Genomic DNA, 23096 nt, shown 5'->3' with positions numbered 1-23096 from the left:
TGGATGTCCACCAACAGCATGGAATTTGAAGATACATAACTCAAGCAGAGCTCAGATTCATAATACTCTTTTATTTTAGACTTCCCTGACAAGTGGGGTGTGTGTGTGTGTGTGTGTGTGTGTGTGTGTGTGTGTGTGTTTTAGGGGGGTGCAATATAGAGGCATGAACAGTCTGTTTTACTATTTGTAAATGAGGAGTTTCATCAGATGTTCTTAACTTCCTTCTGCAATCTGCGAAGCCAGTGGTATGGAACACAGCCAATTTGTACTTGAAAATGTTCACACAAATCTGGGGGGTTCTGACATTACAGACTCAGAGGTTCTGCCACAATTCAGACTTTCTTCTGCTGGTGTTAATGTAAACACCAAACTAATATCCACCTGTATTAGTTTCCTGGGGGTAACATAGCAAATCATCACAATCTTAGTGGCTTAAAACAATAGAAATTTATTCTAACACAGGTCAGAAGCTAGAAGTCTAAAATCAAAGGCTCACAGGGCCGCACTCCCCTTGAAGGGTCTATGGGAAAATCATTCCTTGCCTCTTCCAGCTTCTTAGAGGCTCCAGGCATTCCTTAGCCTGTGGCTGCATAAAGTCCAATCTCTGCCTCTGTCTTCACATGACCTTCTCTTCTTCTCTCTGTGTATCTCTCTTCTGTGTGTCTTTTTAAAAAAATTAATTAATTTATTTATTTATTTTTGGCTGCTTTGGGTCTTCATTGCTGTGCGCGGGCTTTCTCTAGTTGCGGCGAGCGGGGGCTACTCTTTGTTGTGGTGCGCGGGCTTCTCTTTGTTGCGGAGCATGGGCTCTAGGCACGCGGGCTTCAGAAGTTGTGGTACACAGGCTCAGTAGTTGTGGCTCGTGGGCTCTAGAGCACAGGCTCAGTAGTTGTGGTGCGCGGACTTAGTTGCTCCACGGCATGTGGGATCTTCCCCGACCAGGGCTCAAACCCGTGTCCCCTGCATTGGCAGGCAGATTCTTAATCACTGCGCCACCAGGGAAGTCCCTGTGTGTCTCTTTTTTTTTTTTTTTTTTTATAAAGATTGATTGATTGATTGATTGATTACTATGTTGGGTCTTCGTTTCTGTGCTAGGGCTTCCTGTAGTTGCGGCAAGCGGGGGCTACTCTTCATCGCGGTGCGCGGGCCTCTCACTATTGTGGCCTCTTTTGTTGCAGAGCACAGGCTCCAGACGCGCAGGCTCAGTAGTTGTGGCTCACGGGCTTACTTGCTCCGTGGCATGTGGGATCTTCCCAGACCAGGGCGCGAACCTGTGTACCCTGCATTAGCAGGCAGATTCCCAACCACTGCGCCACCAGGGAAGCCCCTGTGTGTCTCTTTAAAGGACACTTGTCATTGGATTTAGGGCCCACATGGATAATCCAGGATGATCTCATCTTGAGATTCCTAATTTAATTACATCCACGAGGATTCTTTTTCCAAATAAGGTCACATTCATAGGTTTCTGGGATTAATAATTGAACATATCTTTCTGGGTGCTGGCCACCATTCAACCCCACTACACCATCTTACTCAGAAAACATGGGAAAGGCAAGGCATTTCTACTTTCATTGTACATAGCTGTAGCTTAAATAAATGAATATAGAATATTAGCCACAATACTAGCATGTCATCTGAGATGAAAAAACATCATCCAGGGGAAAAATATTGAGGACAAGTCAATGACACAGGTTTTCAATCTCCAGTGAATGCTTTTCAGTGTTGGCCATTCTTGGAACTTGAAAGTCCAAGTCCTTTTTGAGTATTCTATCTTAAAAATAATTCCGCGGCCAGAATCCAGAGAAGCTACTGATACTGGTATTTGGTAGCTTTAAGAAGCTGAGGGTGAATCAGAGCCAAGAAAGAAATGCCTTTGGCTGTTTGGTAATCAGACCATCACAAGGCAGTTCTGTTGTTTGAGCCTAAAGCGGAAGTCTGGGTGAGCTAAGAGATGGAGTTAAGATAGGACTGCAAAAGCCCTGTCTTTGTTAAATTATGGAATCTCAGGATTGGTCATCTTATCTTACCATCAGATTCCGTGATGAGTTTTCTGTACAACAATCTGCCAAGAAGTTTTCCAATCCATGTTTGAATATCTGGCACCTCTTCTTTCATCTGGCATTAATGGTTAGTTGCTTCTTCTACCCATTTTAACTTCTAACATGGATCTCACCCTGTGTTTAATAATGGACAAAATGGTCCTCTTTTCCTGTACAGAGGACCAAAATGCTCCTAGCAACTTAGTTCCTCTCTTTGAAAATATTGAAACGTACCCTTTGCCACACGTATCTGAGAGTCATGAGTCATTTTTGTAAGAAGGGACTAAATTATCTAATCTTAGAATTCACCTTGACTGTGGTTAGAATATGCAGTTCAGAGGCAGCTGGGAAGCAAATCAAAAACAAAGGAGTGGGGAGAGCTGAGAATTAGATGGGAAACTGAGGAAATAAGTGGCACCTCCTCCTACGCTGGAATTTCTGCAAGAACTTACTTTAGCCCCTGTGGGATGGGATAGGGGATAAACTTTGAAGGAAAGAGGTGAGGGAATAAGAGCATAAGGCAAAGCTTGAATTCTTCCAGAGATTCCATTAGAAATAATGCAACGATGAAGGGAAGCAGGAGCAGCCCTTGGAAATAGGGGCCAAAATGAATAACAGAGGAAGGAGTCCCTAAAGAACTTTAGAGCCAGGCTGGAATCAATATTTGAGGGGCTGGCTGGTCCTGGGAGGGACACATCTAAATTAATGCGAGGGCATGGAGTGAAAGAGGGCATGGAGTGAAAGACAGAAGCAGCAGAATGTGAAGATGTTTTTTTGAGTTCAGAGAAACTCAAGACCAAGAGGGGGCTGGAAAGCAAAACCAGGAATTAGGCAAAAAGCAGTCAGAGGAGAGGTGTGGTATGACTCCAGCCTGACATTCTTAGGAGAAGACTGTGTCCCAGCTGCTCATCAGGGGTCCCTGGGCACCGGGCAGCAGGCACTGACATAGAGCAGCCCCTCGTGTCCATCGATGGCTAGACATGGCTCTCCCTGGGCTAGATTCATCTGGGGTTGAGCAGCTGGTCAGGCCCACTTTAACCATCTCTGAGTGTGATTTCCAATCTCAAAAAGGGGGAATTATGGACTTACAGTTCAAGAAGTGAAAAGGAATTAAGAAAGGGGCTCAGGACTCTTATCTTCAGGACAAATCAAATTTTGGTAATTAAACTTTAATGTGGTTTTGTTTTTCTATTATCTTGCAACCTGATGAACCACTTCTCAAACATTTATTGACTTTAGAGATATCAAGTGGGCCTATTTAATTACTTCTCCAAGTCTCCTGCTAGTATTCAAATTAACTGCCTTTAAATACCCTGGTAACTGGTCATAGATGTGTAAACAAGTGCAGTGGAGAAACAAGGACCAACTATCTAGGAGAATCCCCACCTCAGAGGAAAGCAGGGCTGCAGCAGGATGGAAAGTCCACTTTTTTTCCACAGGAGGAAGACTTCTGTACTGCTGCAACTCTGTGAACCGGCACTCAGCATTTGGGCTTCAGTGCTGCCACTAGTTAGCTGAGTGAACCTGGGAAAGTTGCTGAGCTTTCCAGAGCCTCAATTTTTTCATTAAGGATAAAAATACCCAGCTCCTAGACTTCTTGGGAGGATTATAAGTAACATATGTGACATTTCCAAAATAAGGAAGAACTGAGAACATGGCAGCTCTGTTATTGACAAATTGTGCTAGAATCGACATGTCCACTGATGAGAAAGCACAGACCCAGAGGCACCTGGGACTGAAGATGAGAGAAGGGGGAGCCTCAGCAGATTTGCCTGGCTAATTTCTCAGTAGCTTTGACTTGTGGGAAAGCCTTACTGCTCTTAAGATATTTCACATTTGCCTTGGAGGTATGGTGCCTTCCAACCATAAATGTTGGTGAGTTCTCAAATGAAAAGCCATCTTTCCCTTAATAAAGAGACTCAACATTCTCTAAAGTCATTTCCCGTTCCCAGCCCTCCCTAGATGTTCTGTTGGCAGTGGCATCTTGACTTGTTGGCAGATTAAATTGAGCTCCAAGACAGAGGTCAATGATTTTTCCAGAGCTCTATTTAGATGTGAAGCAAAGACAGGATTTGAACAGGAGAATACCTGTAGAACTTCTGGAATACTTTTTTTTCGTTGTTGGCTTAGTTTGCTGAGGGCTGAGGGTATGGTTTCAAGGGGCAATGAGTTACTTGAGGACAGCATTTTACCCATAGTTCCTTGTTTTGCTCATTTCAGAATTCCTCCCACAAGAACAACGAATAAAGATTGCTGGCTGATTGGAGTCATTTGGATAAAGTATTTTTAAAAACCTGCTTGATAGTAACAGCTTAAATTAGAAAGCAGGAAGAAACTTTTTACTTTAAATGAATATTTTGTATCCAAATTGTAAAACAATTTGGCACTGTAAATCTAGATCCATAAATATTTTCATGTCATACGACCACTCTTTTCTTGGATGCCAGCTTCTGGAAATAATCCAAAATATGTAAAATACTTAATTCACAAAAATGTTTATCATAGAGTTATTTATAACAACAGTAAGTTGGAAATGTCCCATTGCTGAATATTTGGTTAAATAGCATTTGAAGATGATCACCTGATGGGATGTTACGTAGTCATTTAAAAGTACAGAAGCTTCAAGGCTAAGTCCTTCAATATATCACTAGTGAAAAATATGGGTTGAAAATTGAGGTACAATGTAATTATATCTATCTCACTAACATAGATGAATAGAAAGATACTAGCAGAAAATATACTAAAATATTCAAGAGAGTGGAAAAATTCTGTTCATCTAATTTTTCTTTAGTTTCTTTAGTTTTGTTGCCTTTCTGTAATAAAATAAAACACAGAAACACCGAGAAAAGAAAAGGAAACAAAACCATTGTAGTTATTATGAAGGAAAAAAAATGGAGATGAACAAGTAGATAGTTAAGCACCAAAAATGGTCAGAGTGGTGCTGAAAAGAAGAAAGCCTACTTGTGATACTCTTGATGAAACACACTCAGCGTGAATCATGTGAAATGAAAATGTGAAAAGCAGCCTCTTTAGTGATATCCTATCCTTACTTTGTTATATTTCAATTCTTCATTGGGCTATATGCAAGCTTAGAGGCGAGGAAGTTTCTAGCATGGCTGACTACCGAGTTTTGTCTCTCGGAAGCCCTCCTTCCTTACTGGTTACCCGACAGGTTGTTTCTGTCTTTGGGACTGGGGTGGATTAAGGAGGCCAGGTCCTGTGATGAAGGTGGCAAGAAGACCATTACAGCCTTGAGCATAGGGGATTTCCAGGAACACACTCCCACAGGTTTAACATTTTCTGAGAACACACAATCCTTGGGCAACTAGGTATTTCTTTGGAGCAAGATTTCCAGTAAGGAGGTGAGGGACATATGCGAGCGTCAGAATTCACAGCACATTTTAATACTAACAGACCTAGATATCTGAAAAAAGCTCCCCCTGGGAATGGAAAGAACTAACAGATTGTTCCTTATTTTGGAGAAAGTAGGTGGTGAAATAGTGTGCTGAGGTGGCTTGCAGGGCAGTGTGGCTCTTACTCTGTACAAACACAAAGGCTCTGAGTTTCACCCTCATGGGGATCTGACCTCAGCTTTCACTTCCTTATGGGTCACCAGAAATTATCCAGTCAGGAACAAGGTTTAACTCCTCAAGTGATTGCAAAAATAATAGCTCAAACCCAGAATGCTGTTGTTTGTTGAAACTGAATTTTTTCATTCGCGAGGCTGCAGATCTATAAGTTTACTTAAAATTGCTCAAGCAAGGATCATACGCCATGATCAAGTGGGATTTATCCCAGGGATGCAAGGATTCTTCAATATATGCAAATCAATCAATGTGATACACCATATTAACAAGTTGAAGAATAAAAACCATATGATCATCTCAATAGATGCAGAAAACGCTTTTGACAAAATTCAACACCCATTTATGATAAAAACTCTCCAGAAAGTGGGCATAGAGGGAACCTACCTCAACATAATAAAGGCCATATATGACAAACCCACAGCAAACATCATTCTCAATGGTGAAAAACTGAAAGCATTTCCTCTAAGAACAGGAACAAGACAAGGATGTCCACTCTCACCACTATTATTCAACTTAGTTTTGGAAGTCCTAGCCACAGCAATCAGAGAAGAAAAGAAATAAAAGGAATACAAATTGGAAAAGAAGAAGTAAAACTGTCACTGTTTGCAGATGACATGATACTATACATAGAGAATCCTAAAGATGCCACCAGAAAACTACTAGAGCTAATCAATGAATTTGGTAAAGTAGCAGGATACAAAATTAATGCACAGAAATCTTTGGCATTCCTATACACTAATGATGAAAAATCTAAAAGAGAAATTAAGGAAACTCTCCCATTTACAATTGCAACCAAAAGAATAAAATACCTAGGAATAAACCTACCTAGGGAGACAAAAGACCTGTGTGCAGAAAACTATAAGACACTGAAGAAAGAAATTAAAGATGATACCAACAGATGGAGAGATATACCATGTTCTTGGATTGGAAGAATCAATATTGTGAAAATGACTCTACTACCCAAAGCAATCTACAGATTCAATGCAATCCCTATCAAATTACCAATGGCATATTTTACAGAACTACAACAAAAAATCTTAAAATTTGTATGGAGACACAAAAGACCCCGAATAGCCAAAGCAGTCTTGAGGGAAAAAAACGGAGCTGGAGGAATCAGACTCCCTGACTTCAGACTATACTATAAAGCTACAGTAAGCAAGACAATATGGTACTGGCACAAAAAACAGAAACATAGATCAATGGAACAAGAGAGAAAGCCCAGAGATAAACCCACACACCTATGGTCAACTAATCTATGACAAAGGAAGCAAGGATATACAATGGAGAAAAGACAGTCTCTTCAATAAGTGGTGCTGGGAAAACTGGACAGCTACATGTAAAATAATGAAATTAGAACACTCCCAAACACCATACACAAAAATAAACTCCAAATGGATTAGAGACCTAAATGTAAGACTGGACACGATAAAACTCTTAGAGGAAAACATAGGAAGAACACTCTGTGACATAAATCACAGCAAGATCTTTTTTGATCCATCTCCTATAGTAATGGAAATAAAAACAAAAATAAACAAATGGGACCTAATGAAACTTCAAAGCTTTTGCACAGCAAAGGAAACTACAAACAAGATGAAAAGACAGCCCTCAAATGGGAGAAAATATTTGCAAATGAATCATCAGACAAAGGATTAATCTCCATAATATATAAACAGCTCATGCAGCTCGATATTAAAAAAACAAACAACTCAATCCAAAAATGGGCAGAAGACCTAAATAGACATTTCTCCAAAGAAGACATACAGATGGTCATGAAGCACATGAAAAGCTGCTCAACATCCCTAATTATTAGAGAAATGCAAATCAAAACTACCATGAGGTATTACCTCACACCAGTTAGAATGGGCATCATCAGAAAATCTACAAACAACAAATGCTGGAGAGGGTGTGGAGAAAAGGGAACCCTCTTGCACTGTTGGTGGGAATGTAAATTGATACAGCCACTATGGAGAACAGTATGGAGGTTCCTTAAAAAACTAAAAATAGAATTACCATATGACCCAGCAATCCCACTACTGGGCATATACCAGAGAAAACCATAATTCAAAAAGACACATGCACCCCAATGTTCATTGCAGCACTATTTACAATAGCCAGGTCATGGAAGCAACCTAAATGCCCATCGACAGACGAATGGATAAAGAAGATGTGGTACATATATACAATGGAATATTACTCAGCCATAAAAAGGAATGAAATTGGGTCATTTGTTGAGACGTAGATGGATCTAGAGACTGTCATACAGAGTGAAGTAAGTCAGAAAGAGAAAAACAAATATCGTATATTAACGCATTTATGTGGAACCTAGAGAAATGGTACAGATGAACTGGTTTGCAGGGCAGAAATTGAGACACAGATGTAGAGAACAAACGTATGGACACCAAGCGGGGAAAGCGGCAGGGGTTGGGGGTGGTGTGATGAATTGGGAGACTGGGATTGACATGTATAAACTGATGTGTATATAATTGATGACTCCTAAGAACCTGTATAAAAAAATAAATTAAATTAAATTTAAAAATTAAAAATAAATAAATAAATAAATAAAATAAAAAATTCCCTGGCTCCTTGTATTCATAATGGATCATCTCCCTGGAAGCAGAAACTATAGCCCTTACTTTCAGGTCTTACAGAGGTCAGCTGCACTCTTTGCAAAAAGTTCATATTATATTAGACAATCAAGTGGGTAAATAAATATATTTGTATTATTTTCAGGTAGAAAGGCTTTGATGCCAGGAAGATATTAGTCAGCTCAAGGCCTGCAAGTGATGACAGCATGGCTGGCTGGAAACCTTAGAGCCTGTCTTCCTCTTCTTCCTTCTTCTTCTCCCCCTCTCCCTCCTTCTCCTTATTCGTTTCTTTTTTCCTCTCCCTTCTCTATCTTTCCATCCCCCTTTTTCTTGATTTCTCTCTTTTCCTTTCACAAACTCATTCAGTCACTACAGATATACTAGCCACTTACCATGCAGTAAATATTGGGCTAGTGCTAACATTATTTTTTTCTACAAAAATTGGGTGTGAGGTGGAGTCTTTAAATAATAATAACTAGTGTGTCTCAAACATTCGATCCAGGTGTCTTCTAAGTTTCAGGCTTTTTCCTCTTCAAAATGTCTTTGTCCCAAAGCACGGGGCAAATTTCCAAACCTGAGCCTGAATATTAAAAAATCCAAACACACAACATCTAAACTTGACATCCAGGGGAAGAAAGAGAACTTCTCGTTTAATAAGAGAATATATATTATCTGCAAGTGTTTATTGAACCTCACTTGGCAAGTTCTGTATATAACACATGTCAAAGCCCTCAGCTGAGCTTGCCCTTGAGTGCTATGACTGTGGGTGGTGGCTCAATTGTTTCAGGTCCCCAGGTCCTGCCTGTGGTGTTTGTCTCCCAGGCCTGTCTGTCACACAGCTTACTGCTTCTCTCAGACATCCTCTCGGTTTTCCCAGTGTAGGACTGTTCTCATTAGCAAGCTATTATTCTGCAGTGATGCACTGGAAGCATTTCTGAATGGCATTTACTATTTTTGTGTGGTTCAAAGTTTTTGAAATGAAGGCATTTCTTTCCAAGATTTTAAGCTTTGAAATTCCAATTTTGTGCAAAAACTTGAGATATCCCCTATTCTTTGTGGGTGTCCAACTCTAACACATAAAGTAATAGGTTAGGAAACATTTAACCATCTAGGTTCAAACAAATCCGTTTACTTTGGTTGAATTGATGTTGCTATTGTCACTGAAGTAAACCATTGTATAAAGAAATTTGACAGTAAGAAAAACATGACATTGCTCATAACTCAAATGAGAATTGTCTTCAGATTTCAAAGTTTCAACTTCAATTTGGAGAATATAATTGTCTAAGGTAATATTGATAAAATAATGCTATTCATCCATGTGCCCATCTCTTCTCAAGTATCAGGATGTTGTGAACATGCTGCAATGCCCCGTCCCTACACAGGTGGGAAAGTGACTGATAGTGTGGTATTGGACATACACAGTCAAGGCTACAAGCAAGTCATGTATGTAGGAGAATTAAGTGTTTCTCTGAGAAAGAATGAAGGAGAGGAGAAATAAAATTTTTATGCCAACTAATTAAAAACTTCTATTAGTCACTGGAGTCATATCCCACATGCAGAGGAATACTTCTTGGACACACATTTTTTTTTTTTTTTCATTTTTTTCACTGGGAAGAAATTGGGCCCAAATCCCTATCTGATCTCCCTTACTACCTATGACTCTCAAAAGCCTTTACTGCTTCATTGTCTTCTTCCTCTAGGCTGCATTCTAGTTCTGTTTGGCTTTCAAAAGCTGATGAGCCATCTTGGTGGAGGAGGACAGTTGTGTGGAATGGAGCAGTCTTCAAGAGAACAAAAAAGAGAAAGTGCCATGTAGAAGGAGGCAAAGAGGAAGAGAGTTTTTGAAAAAGGAACACCCTCTAGGAAGAAAGAGCCTTTTTAACCTCTCTTTTCTCATTGTGTTACCTAGGCCACAGTGGAGATGGTTTCCTTGGGAGTGATGTGAGAGTGTGCCCCCTGCAGGCAGGCTGAGAGACTGCATGGCACAGCTTAGCCAAAAGATAAGACAGAATGCAGCAGCTGGGATTTAAGGCAGACCATCTGGGAGTCTGCACAGTAACCCTGATGAACATGTATGCAAAAATCCTTGACAAAATATTAATAAACCAAATTCAATGGCACATTAAAAAAAATCATACATCATGACCAACTGAAATTTATCCCTGTATGCAAGAATGGTTCGATATACATAAACCAATCAATGTGATACACCTCATTAACAGAATGAATGATAGAAGTCACACGATCATGTAAATAGATGCAGAAAAAGCATGTGATAAAATTCAACACCGTTTCATGATAAAAGCTCTCAAAAAATTATGTATAGAGGGAACTTACCTCAACACAATAAATGCTGTATATGAAAAATCCATAGGTAACACCAGAATCAATGGTGAAAAACTGAAATCTCTTCCTCTAAGATCTGGAACAAGGCAAGGATGCCCATTCTTGCTGTTTCTATTCATCACGGTACTGAAATTAAAAAGAAATTAAAAGAGCAATTAAAAAGAAATAAAAAGAGCAAGAAAAAGAAATAAAAAGCATCCAAATTGGAAAGAAAGAAGCAAAATTATGTCTATTTGCAGATAATGTTATCTAATATGTAGAAAACCTTAAAGACTCTACAAAAAAACCTGTTAGAACTAATCAATGAATTCATCAAAGTTGCACTATACAAAATTAACATACAAAAATCAGTTGCATTTCTATAAGCTAACAATAAACTATCTGAAACAGAAATTAAGGAAACAAACCCATTAACAATAGGAGAATAAAATAGAATAAAACACTCAGGAATAAACTTAACCAAGGAGGTAAAAGACTTGTACACTGAAAACTATAAAACACTGATGAAAGAAATTAAAACACAGAAATAAGTGGAAATACTCTGTACTCATGGATTGAAAGAATTAATATTGTTATAATTACTACTCATAGTAATCCATACTAGCATAAGTGATCTGCAGATTTAATATAATCCCTGTCAAAATCTCAATGACATTTTTTACAGAAAGAGAAAAAAATCTTAAAACTCACGTGGAACAACAAAAGACTCTGAATACCCAAGCAATTTTGAGCAAGAAGAACAAAGCTGGAGCCATCACACTTTCTGATTTCAAAACATTACAAAGCTACCATACAAAGCTGTAATACAAAATACATTACAAAGTAATGCAAATTGTATGGCATTGGCATATAAACAGACACATAGACCAATGGAACAGAATAGAGACCTAGAAATAAACCCATGCATATATGTCAACTGATCTTTGACAAGGATACACAATGAGGAAAGGGTAGTCTCTTTAATAAATGGTCTTGGGAAAACTGGAGGCAAAAGAATGAAATTGGAGTCTCATCTTACACTACACACAAAAGTTAACTCAAAATGGATTAAAGACTTAATTGTAAACCTGAAACCACAAAACTCCTAGAAGAAAACATAGGGGAAAAACCTCTTGACATTGGCCTTGGAAATGAATTCTTGGATGTGACATCAAAAGCATAGGCAACAAAAGCAAAAACAGACAAGTGGGATTATATTACACTAAAAAGCTTCTGCAGAGCAAAGGAGACCATCAGAAATATAGATCAATGAAACAGGATAGAAAGCCCAGAGATAAACCCACACACCTATGGTCAACTAATCTATGACAAAGGAGGCAAGGATATACAATGGAGAAAAGACAGTCTCTTCAGTAAGTGGTGCTGGGAAAACTGGACAGCTACATGTAAAAGAATGAAATTAGAACACTCCCTAACACCATACACAAAAATAAACTCCAAATGAATTAGAGACCTAAATGTAAGACCGGACACTATAATACTCTTAGAGGAAAACATAGGAAAAACACTCTTTGACATAAATCACAGCAAGATCTTTTTTGATCCACCTCCTAGAGTAATGGAAATAAAAACAAAAATAAACAAATGGGACCTAATGAAACTTAAAAGCTTTTGCAAAGCAGAGGAAACTACAAACAAGACGAAAAGACAATCCTCAGAATGGGAGAAAATATTTGTAAACGAATCAATGGACAAAGGATTAATCTCCAAAATATATAAACAGCTCATGCTGCTCAATATTAAAAAAACAAACAACCCAATCTAAAAATGGGCAGAAGATGTAAATAGACTTTTCTCCAAAGAAGACATACAGATGGCCAAGAAGAACATGAAAAGCTACTCAACATCACTAATTATTAGAGAAATGCAAATCAAAACTACCATGAGGTATCACCTCACACCAGTTAGAATGGGCATCATCAGAAAATCTACAAACAACAAATGCTGGAGAGGGTGTGAGAAAAGGGAACCCTCTTGCACTGTTGGTGGGAATGTAAATTGATACAGCCACTATTTACAATAGCCAGGTCATGGAAGCAACCTAAATGTCCAGTGACAGATGAATGGATAAAGAAGATGTGGTACATATATACAATGGAATATTACTCAGCCATAAAAAGGAATGAAATTGGGTCGTTTGCAGAAATGTGGATGGATCTAGAGACTGTCATACAGAGTGAAGTAAGTCAGAAAGAGAAAAACAAATATTGTGTATTAACGCATATATGTGGAACCTAGAAAAATGGTACAGATGAACCAGTTTGCAGGGCAGACTTCCCGGCCCAGGGATTGAGACACAGATGTAGAGAACAAGCGTATGGACACCAAGGGGGGAAAATGGCGGCGGGGTGCTGGTGGGATTAACTGGGAGATTGGGATTGACATATATACACTAATATGTATAAAATGGATAACTAATAAGAACCTGCTGAATGAAAAAATAAATAAAATTCAAAAAATATAATTAAAAAATTAGAAAAAAAAGAACATGGAGGGATATATTATGTTCAGTGATTAGAAGACATATTGAAAAGCTATTACTATCTATCTGAAGTTATTGGTATCTACAATTTTAATGAAAATCCATTAAAAACACTAGACTTTTTTTAAGCAGATTCCAGAACTTATATGGAAATGCAGAAGGTCAAGTATAGCTCAGGTGATCTTAAGGAAAAGAAAGCTAAAAAAATTGCACTACCTGATATGAAAACTTACTATATCGCAATAGTGATTTAGACAGTGTGGTATTCACACATGTATAGATCAATAAACCAGCGAAACATACTGGAGACCTAAAAATGGGCTAAATTGACTCATATGTGGTCACCTGATTTATGACACAGTTTAGTGGGGGTGAGGATGGTATTTCCAATTCCGAGTCAATTGGTTATCTATATGGGAAAAAATAATCATGGTCTCCTACCTTACTTTATATTTAAAAAAATCAATTCTCTATGAATTGTATATCTAAAAATTAAAAAAAAATAAAGTTAAAAAGAAGAAAACACAGTATACTATCTTTAATACTTTTGAGTAGGCAGATTCCTTAAAAGAACATGAAAGTGCTGACTCTGAAGGAAAATTTGACAAATTGGTAATACCAAAAATTAGATGCTCTGTTCATCAAAAGATACCAATTAAGGAATGAAAGGAAAGTAGAAGAAGATATTTACAATACATATCTCCAACAAAGGAGTAATATCTAGGCTACATAAAGAACTACTACTGATCAGTAAGAAAAAGGCAGACAACCAAATAGAAATATGGTGAAAGACTTTCAAAAGGCACTTCACAAAACAGGATATGCAAGTGTCCAAAAGATATATATGAATGTGCTCATCTTTATTATTCATTAGGTAAATGCAGATTAAAACCACAATGCAATACAACTATATCAACTGCAATGGCAAAAATGAAAAGGACAGAAAATTCTGAATGTTCTCGAGGTTGTGGAACAACTGAAACTCTCATCTACTGTTAGTGGAAATTTATATCAGAAACTGCGGTTTTCACTGAAACTGAACATATACATACCCTACAATCCATCAACTTCACATTTAGGTAAATTCCGAACAGAAATGCTTATTTTCACAAAAGATATTTATAAGAATGTTCAGGGCTTCCCTGGTGGCGCAGTGGTTAAGAATCCGCCTGCCAATACAGGGGACACGGGTTCGATCCCTGGGCCGGGAAGATCTCACATGCCAAGGAGCAACTAAGCCCGTGTGCCACAACTACTGAGCCTGAGCTCTAGAGCCTGAGAGCTACAACTACTGAGCCCGCATGCTGCAACTACTGAAGCCCATGTACCTAGAGCCCATGCTCCGCAACAAGAGAAGCCACCACAGTGAGAAGCCCGCGCACCGCATCAAAGAGTAGCCTCCACTTGCCGCAACTAGAGAAAGCCCAAGCACAGCAGCGAAGACCCAATGCAGCCAAAGATAAATAAATTAATTAATTAAAAAAAAAAATGTTCAGAGTAGCATTTTTTTTTCATTTTTATTTTATATTGGAGTATAGTTGATTTACAATGTTGTGTTAGCTTTGGGTGCACAGCAAAGTGATTTAGTTATACCTATACATATATTTACTCTTTTTTCAGATTCTTTTCCCATATAGGTTATTACAGAGTATTGAGTAGAAATCCCTGTGCTATAGAGTAGGTCTTTGTTGATTATCTATTTTTTATATAGTAGTGTGTATATGTTTATCCCAAACTCCTAATTTATCCTTTCCCCTTTGGTAACCATAAGTTTGTTAGTTCTAAGTCTGTGAGTCTGTTTCTGTTTTGTAAATAAGTTCGATTTTTAGATTTCGCCTATAAGTGAAATCATATGACATTTGTCTTTCTCTGTCTGACTTACTTCACTTAGTATGATAATCTCTAGGTCCATCCATGTTGCTGCAAATGGCATTAATTCACTCTTTTTTATGGCTGATAATATTCTATTGTATATATGTACCACATCTTCTTTATCCATTCATCTGTTGATGAACATTTAGGTTACTTCCATGTCTTGGCTATTGCAAATAGTGCTGCAGTGAACATTGGGGTGCATGTGTCTTTTTGAAGTATGGTTTTCTCTGGATCTATGCCCAGGAGTGGGATTGCTGGGTCGTATGGTAGTTCTATTTTTAGTTTTTTAAGGAACCTCCATATTGTTCTCCATAGTGGCTGTACCAATTTACATTCCCACCAACAGTGTAGGAGGGTTCCCTTTTCTCCACACCCTCTCCAGTATTTACTGATTGTAGACTTTTTCATGATGGCCATTCTGACTGGTGTGAGGTGATAGCTCACTGTAGCTTTGATTTGCATTTCTCTAATAATTAGCAATGCTGAGCATCTTTTCATGTGCTTTTTGGCCAACTGTATGTCTTCTTTGGAGAAATGTTTATTTAGATCTTCTACCCATGTTTTGATCAGGTTGTTTGTCTCTTTGATATTGAGCTGCATGAGCTGTTTGTATACTTTGGAGATTAATCCCTTGTGGGTCACATTGTTTACAAATATTTTCTCCCATTCTGTAGGTTGTCTTTTTGTTTTGCTTACGGTTTATAGCGTTATTTATAATAGTCCTGTAAGTGGAAATAACACTATTGTCCATCAACAATAGATTGGATAAATTGTGAAATATTCATACAATGATACAATATACTAAATAAGATAAAACCATACACATGGATGAATCTTAAAGCATATTGTTGAGTGAATTAAACTAGATACACACAAAAAAACGACACTGAGTTTATATAAAATTCAAAGTAGACAAACCTACTATGTGGTTTTAGTTGTCAGGATAGTGATTACCTTCAGTGAGGGTATGTTTATTATGTTAAAATTCATTGAACTGTATACTTATATTGGGGCACTGTACTATAAGTATGTTAGTTTTCAATAATAATATTTACACTAATTTAAATAACTTCATTAGATTCTATGAATACAAAGGAAAACTCAATTCTTCCTTGCTCAGTCTTGTTTGGAATGCAGAACTGAATTATGGTCTGTGTGATAAGTGCCATAATAGAGGTAAGCGTGGTTGGTGTATTCCATGGGACAAAAGAGGAATGACATCCAACCTGAATTGAGAATGCATATTAGGAAAGGCTTCCTGGGAGAAATGATGCCTCAGTTGATTCTTAAAAGATCATAGGAATTAACCGGGTATATCAGGGTTGTTAATTGCAGACAATAGAACCCACTTTAGCTGGTTCAAGCAGAAGGTGTTTATTAGAAGGTAACAGTTTACAGAATATCATGGAATGTCTGGGAATCAGGCTTGGCTGCTACAAAGACATGCTCCATGTAGAGAAAAATATTCAATACTACCATGGGATTCATAGCAGAAACATCACTGACTAACTATTGCTTCCTGAAATCCATGATGTATAGTTCTGGATACCTGTGCCATTGCTGTCCCAGAGCAACCAGACATTTCCACTACTGTCTTGCCAAATGATCTAAACTCTCTACACATTGATATCCTTCACTTTGCCTCCAAGTTTTGCAGTAGTGCAACAAACTAGCAGAAACTAGGTCACATACAAGCACTATAACTGCAAAAAATCTGTACAGAAATTTTCTGGCAGACCAGAAAAGGTTAGAATGGATGTTGAATGAGCTAACTTATGGGGTCTGCTGTAAACTAAGTAAAGGGAATAAGAAAATAAGAAATCCAAAAAGAAGGAAGAACAGGGACTTCCCTGGCGGTCCAGTGATTCCAGTGCAGGGGGCGCAGGTTTGATCCCTGGTCGGGGAAACTAGGATCCCACATGCCACATGGCACAGCCAAAAAAAAAAAAAAAGAAGGAAAAGCAGCTTTTAAGATATACTGGCATACAGCTATGTGAGTAGAACCAAATTTCTTCATGGCCTCCCCCCTTCTTATGTTAAGATTTAGAAGCTTGGGCTTAGGAGATGCACAACGTGCTTCTCCATGACTTACAATAAGGAGTGTGTGTGCATGCATGAGTGCGTGCGTGTGTGTGTGTGAGACTTTGGAGAACTTGGCAAATGATATCCAGACTGGGGCTCAGTTTCTTCATTTGAAAATCAGTATAGTGATACATATACAATACACAGGACTGCTTTGAGGGTCAAATGAGACTATGTTCAGGCAAGCATCTCATGTAGTACCTGGTACATAGAAGAGATTTAACATGAGCTTCTTATATCTGAAACAGAGAGACCATGGCAGTTGGTGATAAGGAAGGAGGACTTGAGACAGATGATATGCAACTGATCATATTTTCTTCTTCTTTTAGAAGCTGGTCCTTCTAGGTAAATAGCTGGAAAAATGATGAGCAGAACTTATGGTGGCACGTTCATGCTTGGTTCAGATACGAACACAGTATAATTTCACATTTACCTGATGGAACTACTTTTCTACAGAGAAAAATAAAAGGCAAGTACAGAGATTACACATCACACAGAACCAGTATAACATGAGGCAAGCTTTAAGGTCGGCTGCATGGAAATTCTATTCCATACCCAGGAAAGTAAAGGCTCTCTGGGGCCAGGTTATTATTATTTTTTAATTAGTCTTATTGAGGTATAAGTTCTATGCAAGAAAATTCACCAATTTTAAGTGTACAATTCAATGAACTTTGACAAATAACTACAATTGTAACCAGCACAATATAAAACATCCCATCATCCCATAAATTCCCCCATGCCCCTTTGAAGTTGATCCCTTCCCCTGCAACCTGGGCCCTGAGCTACACTGATCTGTCACATTAGTTGTGATTTTTTAGAAAAAGAAATCATTCGGCATGTAGTCTTTTGTGGCTGGCATCTTTTATTTAGTATAGTGTTCTCAACTTTATTATTGCCCTTCTAAAGAGCCTTTTTAGACCTATTTCCCTAATTATCTCTCTCCCTCTTATGAAATTTTAATACCACAGATATACGTTTATGTACTATATGTATATCTGTATTTTATACAGTAAAAGTAAGATTTTTCACACCTCCAGAACAAACGTTTGCCCCCTTGGGGGCAATATTACCCTATTGAGAATACATGATTTAGTATAATGCTTTTTCGATTCATCAGTATTTTATCAGTAGTTGGTTCATTTTTATTGCTAGGTAAGTTTGATTGTATGAAGAGATATTAAAAAAAGAATAAGAATAATTGCAAACGTGTTACAAAGTGCATAATTATGAAGTGCATAATTCAACTACTGCTCTTCCTTAAGTTTGAGCCTCAGTTTCCCTGGTATCAGTAAACAGACCTCTTATCACCCCGTTGTTCAAGTAAGAAATCCGAGAGTGACTGAGACACCTCCTCTCCCTTCATTTCCCAATATATAACTCATGTCAAATCCTGTCAATTTCATCTCTAGATTATTTCTTGAATCTGGTCTCAAGGGATCAGATTTTGCCACAACTCAGAACATTCTAAACATGCAAGAATTTTGATTTTTACCTTAGAAGAAATGGGAGGCCATTGAAGGAATTTAAATAAGAAAGTGAGGTGACCTGATTAGAGTAAGTAAGTAAAGATTAAAAAGTATTTAGATTAATACGTCTTTATTATTTACTATATTTATTAATTAGTAAATAATAAATTAGAATGTGGATAATAATTAGAAGGGACCAAGACTGTATAGGAAAAGGATCTTTCAGGAGTCCAGGAGGAAAAATGATAGTGGTTCTTTTATGAATTTAAGGGTGGGGGAACAGGAGAATTAGGAGACATGCTATATTCTCAGTGGGGCCCATGATAAGAACTTAGCCAAGGTCTCACTTTTAGATGATAATATAACTGTGATGAGAAATTCAGATATACCCTCCTATTGCCTGCTGCTGCCTTGATTTAGCCAGTTTTTTAGCCAAACTCATCAGTATCCTAAAGGAATTAGGCATAAATATTCTTGGATCATTTGCTGATGAGCTGGAAGGAATTAGAGAATTATAATGATACATAAAAGAAAAAAAATATTCCGTGAATTTAATGCATCCACTCAGCTTTCTGTCCATCTTAAGATTTTTTTCCCCCCAGTGTTTGCTACAGTAGTAGTATCCATGTATCAGCTTCAAATGGTCTGCAATCAGTTTTATGCAAATAGTTTTGACTGTGTAGATATACAGACCTCTTGATGAGGTCTTTAACCATTAAAGGTCAAGAATCAATGACTTAACTGTGTTTTCAGTGTAGAGTACACAGAAATGCATATGACAATCATCTTCATTCTTAAGGCACATAAAACTTACGTCATGTAAACAGATAAATGACAAAGTCACATTGCCAGTGCAATGTGAGCAAAATATGAACAAAATTCTGGAAGTTTGTTAGTTACACTGGTGCTTTATCTCTTCCAGGTGACTCCTGAAGTATGGCTGACCACAATAGTTCCTCCTGCAATAACCCTATAAGGTCACCCCATTTAACCAGGCTCTACTTCATAGTGTTCTTTGGAGGACTGGTGGGCATCATCTCCATTTTGTTCCTACTGGTGAAAATGAACACCCGGTCTGTGACCACCACAGCAGTCATTAACCTGGTGGTGGTCCACAGTGTTTTTCTCCTGACAGTGCCTTTTCGCTTGACCTACCTCATCAAGCACACTTGGACATTTGGGTTGCCCTTCTGCAAATTTGTGAGCGCCATGCTGCACATCCACATGTACCTCACATTCCTGTTCTACGTTGTGATCCTAGTCATCAGGTACCTCATCTTCTTTAAGCACAAGGACAAAGTGGAATTCTACAGAAAACTGCATGCTGTGGCTGCCAGTACTGCCCTGTGGCTACTGGTGATTATCATTGTGGTGCCCCTGGTTGTTTCTCAGTATGGAATTCATGAGGGTTATGACAAATACCACTGTTTTAAATTCCACAAAGAACTTGCTCACGCATATGTGCAAGTCATCAACTATTTGATAGTCATTATTGTCATAGTTATTGCAGTGATTCTCTTGGTCCTCCAGAGCATCATCATTGTGTTGATGGCGCGGAAGCTACGCCACTCCTTACTATCCCATCAGGAGTTCTGGGCCCAGTTGAAAAACCTGCTTTTTATAGGGGTCATTCTTATTTGCTTCCTTCCCTACCAGTTCTTTAGGATCTATTACTTGTACACTGTGGCACATTCAAGTGACTGTAATGACAATGTTGCATTTTATAATGAAATCTTCTTGAGTGTAACAGCGATTAGCTGCTTTGATTTGCTGCTCTTTGTTCTTGGGGGAAGCCATTGGTTTAAGCAAAAGATAATTGACCTATGGAATTGCCTTTTGTGCCGTTAACCACAAAGTATAGTATTCAGAATTACTTCCTTGATATTGAGAGTGAAAATAGGAATGGTTATTTCATTACTTGATTAAAACCATGCCTTAATACAGCCAAATAAAAGGACTATAAAATGTCAGAGTATTCATTTCAGCCCTTATTTAATTCTTACCATCTCTGAATGATACATATACAAAGACTAGTAATGTTCAATTTACCTGGAGTTGCAATACTGCATTATTTTCCAATATAAAATATCTACTTGGCCCATCCAGGTACCATGGTCTAATGGTTTCTGAGCTTTACTAGCTTATTTTAGTTTCCTCAGTTTGAAACATGGTCTTTTCTTAGGCTTTGGACTGGACTCAGCCCTCTAGTTCTTTTCATTCCACTTAACTTTAGGTAAATTAATCCTGGTCATGGTCGCTTCTAAGACACAAACTCTATTTGGCTAACCAGATGAGATGACTATTCAACTCACACCCTCACAAAAAACAGATAAGGGGGGAGAGTAGTAAAAAACTTTTTTAGATTACCATAACTTTGGTGGGAAGTCACTTATCTAGACGTCAAGAGAAACAGATCACTTTGTGGCCTTCTGCTATAATAATTTTCTAGATTTGTCCTTTGAAAGGTCAGGTTTAAGGACATGGGATCAACTCCCTCAATATCTCCAAAAATCATTTAAAAGCTTACTGAGTATATCTAAATAATGGTGAAACTGTAACTTAGACAATATTCCTGACCAATATGCTGCTAGGCATTAAAATGAGTTCCCAAGGGAAGTGATTTAATTTTCCCCCTTTCTGTTTTTTGAAGGATTTCTAGATATCCTGGGCCACAGTTTAGATTTCCCTTGCAGACAAAGTTATACTGAAACCTTAAGAGTTCCCTCCCACCCTTAAAGTTATGTGTCTTCAATTAATTAAAAACAATATTCTAAAAAAAAAAAGAACTTTTGAGAAATATATAGGAAAACCATTAATTTAGGCTATGAGATTGGGCTGCTAAATTGAAACATAGGTTTATGGATTTTTTTCCCCTTGTGCCCATATTTCTACTATTTCCCTCAAAGTTTCGCAATCTTGAAACTTTCCAAAGAACTGATCCAGTTTCATATTTGAGCCTTCAGAACCTGAAGCAATTCATGGTAGGAAGAAAAGAACGGAATGAATTAAGGTAACTTTTTTCTTTCCCCAGCAAGATAAATGTTCAGGATTTAAAGATTTTTCTTTATTTGTTATACTCTATGCATCCACAAATTCATCAGATGAATAAGAAATACCCCTGGAGGTTTTATGATCATTAAAACTGCTGAGTCATAGAAATTAATTTTGAGGAAGAAAAAGCAACAACATACATACATGACTTATCCAAATTTTTTCCTGCTTTAAATTTTCACTTATTCATCTTTCTTTTTAAGTTATTTGTAAGAAAATTTCTAAGACCCAAAAAAGTTGTGAGAAAATTTGTTACACCCATAAAATGTGTAAGAAAATAATTATAGTAAAATATTTTAAAAATTTAAAAATTATTTATGAGAATTACATCATTTCTCTTCTTATATATCCATATCTTACTGTCATAATATCTGTTAGCTTGTAGATTGTATTACTCTTCCAGACTTTAAATTGTGTTGCCATCTGGCAATTATGCTTTTCTCTGTATTATCAGATATTATAATAAAGGGCCTATTTTTGTGGACCTATAAGAAATACTGTCCCAAATATAGAAATGCAATATATAAAATATCTTATTCATTAATATTTACAGAATGAACAAAAAAATTCAATTTGCCAGTTTTTTTCTCTATTTGCTTTACAAGTGAATCTCACACAGGAGTGGGGGTGACACTGGCCTCTCAGTCCACTTTGGATATCACTATTATAAGAGAGTACCACTGGCATTTGATGGCTGGGGTCAGAGGCTAGACACCCTGCCTTGCACACAATTAGAAATTATCAGGTCTTGCTCTGGTTTTGAATGTTCTTCCAGACATTTGTGAATTGAAACATATTCTCATAATAATCACAGCAGTTATTTAGGTTTTATTCAGTTTTCATAAACACATAGTATTTTCTTGGTATGGTTTTAATTTTCTGAAATTTCCAGAAATGTAGCTACCATAGATATTGAGGAAAGATTTTACTCTGTTTTCCTCAGAACTTTAACAAGAATTGTTCATTCCTTTGGAAAATCACATTGTCAAAGGCAATATCATCTGTGACATTAACAAACAACACAACACACCTGTAAACAATATCTGTAGTTGTTGTATTCAGGTTGATATTAGATATAGGTGCCAACATCAGACTGCCTCATTTTGTCTCCTTTTGTGATCATGTCTGAGCATTTACACAGAAATACATATATTTTATTATAAATAACTTTCTCTTTCACTACTCATTTATATTACAGTTAGAACATTACATATATGGAAGGGTTGTATTATCTATGAATTTTATTTTAGAATGGTAAAAATATTGCCAAATATTTGCAATAAAAAATAAGGCATTGGGTCTGCAAGGATTGAGAACCACTGAGCTACCACAAACAGGGTCAGTTTAAAAGGGAGAATTGCCAGCTATGACATTATGGACTGGAAAAATATTCCTACATTTTGGGAATACTTAACCTCAGTGTGATTCAATTCTAAATTATTTCTTTCATTACTGTAGTGATTAAAAGAATAAATGCAACTTTTAGGAAAATACAAAAAGAATATTTATGTATTTTTCCTTTTTGATAAGACAAAGGTATTTCCCTGAGCCTCACAACTCCCAGGTTGGCTCTTGGTCAATAT

General features: G+C 37.5%; 2 protein-coding genes across 5 annotated transcripts in view; one reads left to right on the top strand and one right to left on the bottom strand.

Annotated features, from left to right (window-relative positions):
- ELMO1 (engulfment and cell motility 1) overlaps nt 1-23096 on the bottom strand; it is a 783505-nt gene that overhangs the window by 718331 nt on the left and 42078 nt on the right. For all 4 annotated transcript variants that reach the window (XM_059933596.1, XM_059933593.1, XM_059933602.1 and 1 more), the window contains exon 2: nt 10549-10683. The gene's annotated coding sequence lies outside the window, so the exon portion shown is untranslated. The remainder of the gene's footprint in view (nt 1-10548; nt 10684-23096) is intronic.
- On the top strand, nt 19399-20310 carry GPR141 (G protein-coupled receptor 141). The gene has a single exon (XM_059932696.1). The coding sequence runs from the start codon at nt 19399-19401 to the stop codon at nt 20308-20310; it is 912 nt and encodes a 303-aa protein (XP_059788679.1).

The sequence above is a fragment of the Balaenoptera ricei genome, chromosome 9 (genome assembly GCF_028023285.1).
Source record: "Balaenoptera ricei isolate mBalRic1 chromosome 9, mBalRic1.hap2, whole genome shotgun sequence".
NCBI classification, from domain to species: domain Eukaryota; kingdom Metazoa; phylum Chordata; class Mammalia; order Artiodactyla; family Balaenopteridae; genus Balaenoptera; species Balaenoptera ricei.
The sequence above is the reverse complement of the archived record's forward strand: the minus strand, read 5'-3'. Positions and strand labels throughout refer to the sequence as shown.

Excerpts from the sequence above, each read along its gene's own strand:
- GPR141 (XM_059932696.1), top strand. The coding sequence starts at position 19,399 with ATGGCTGACCACAATAGTTCCTCCTGCAATAACCCTATAAGGTCACCC.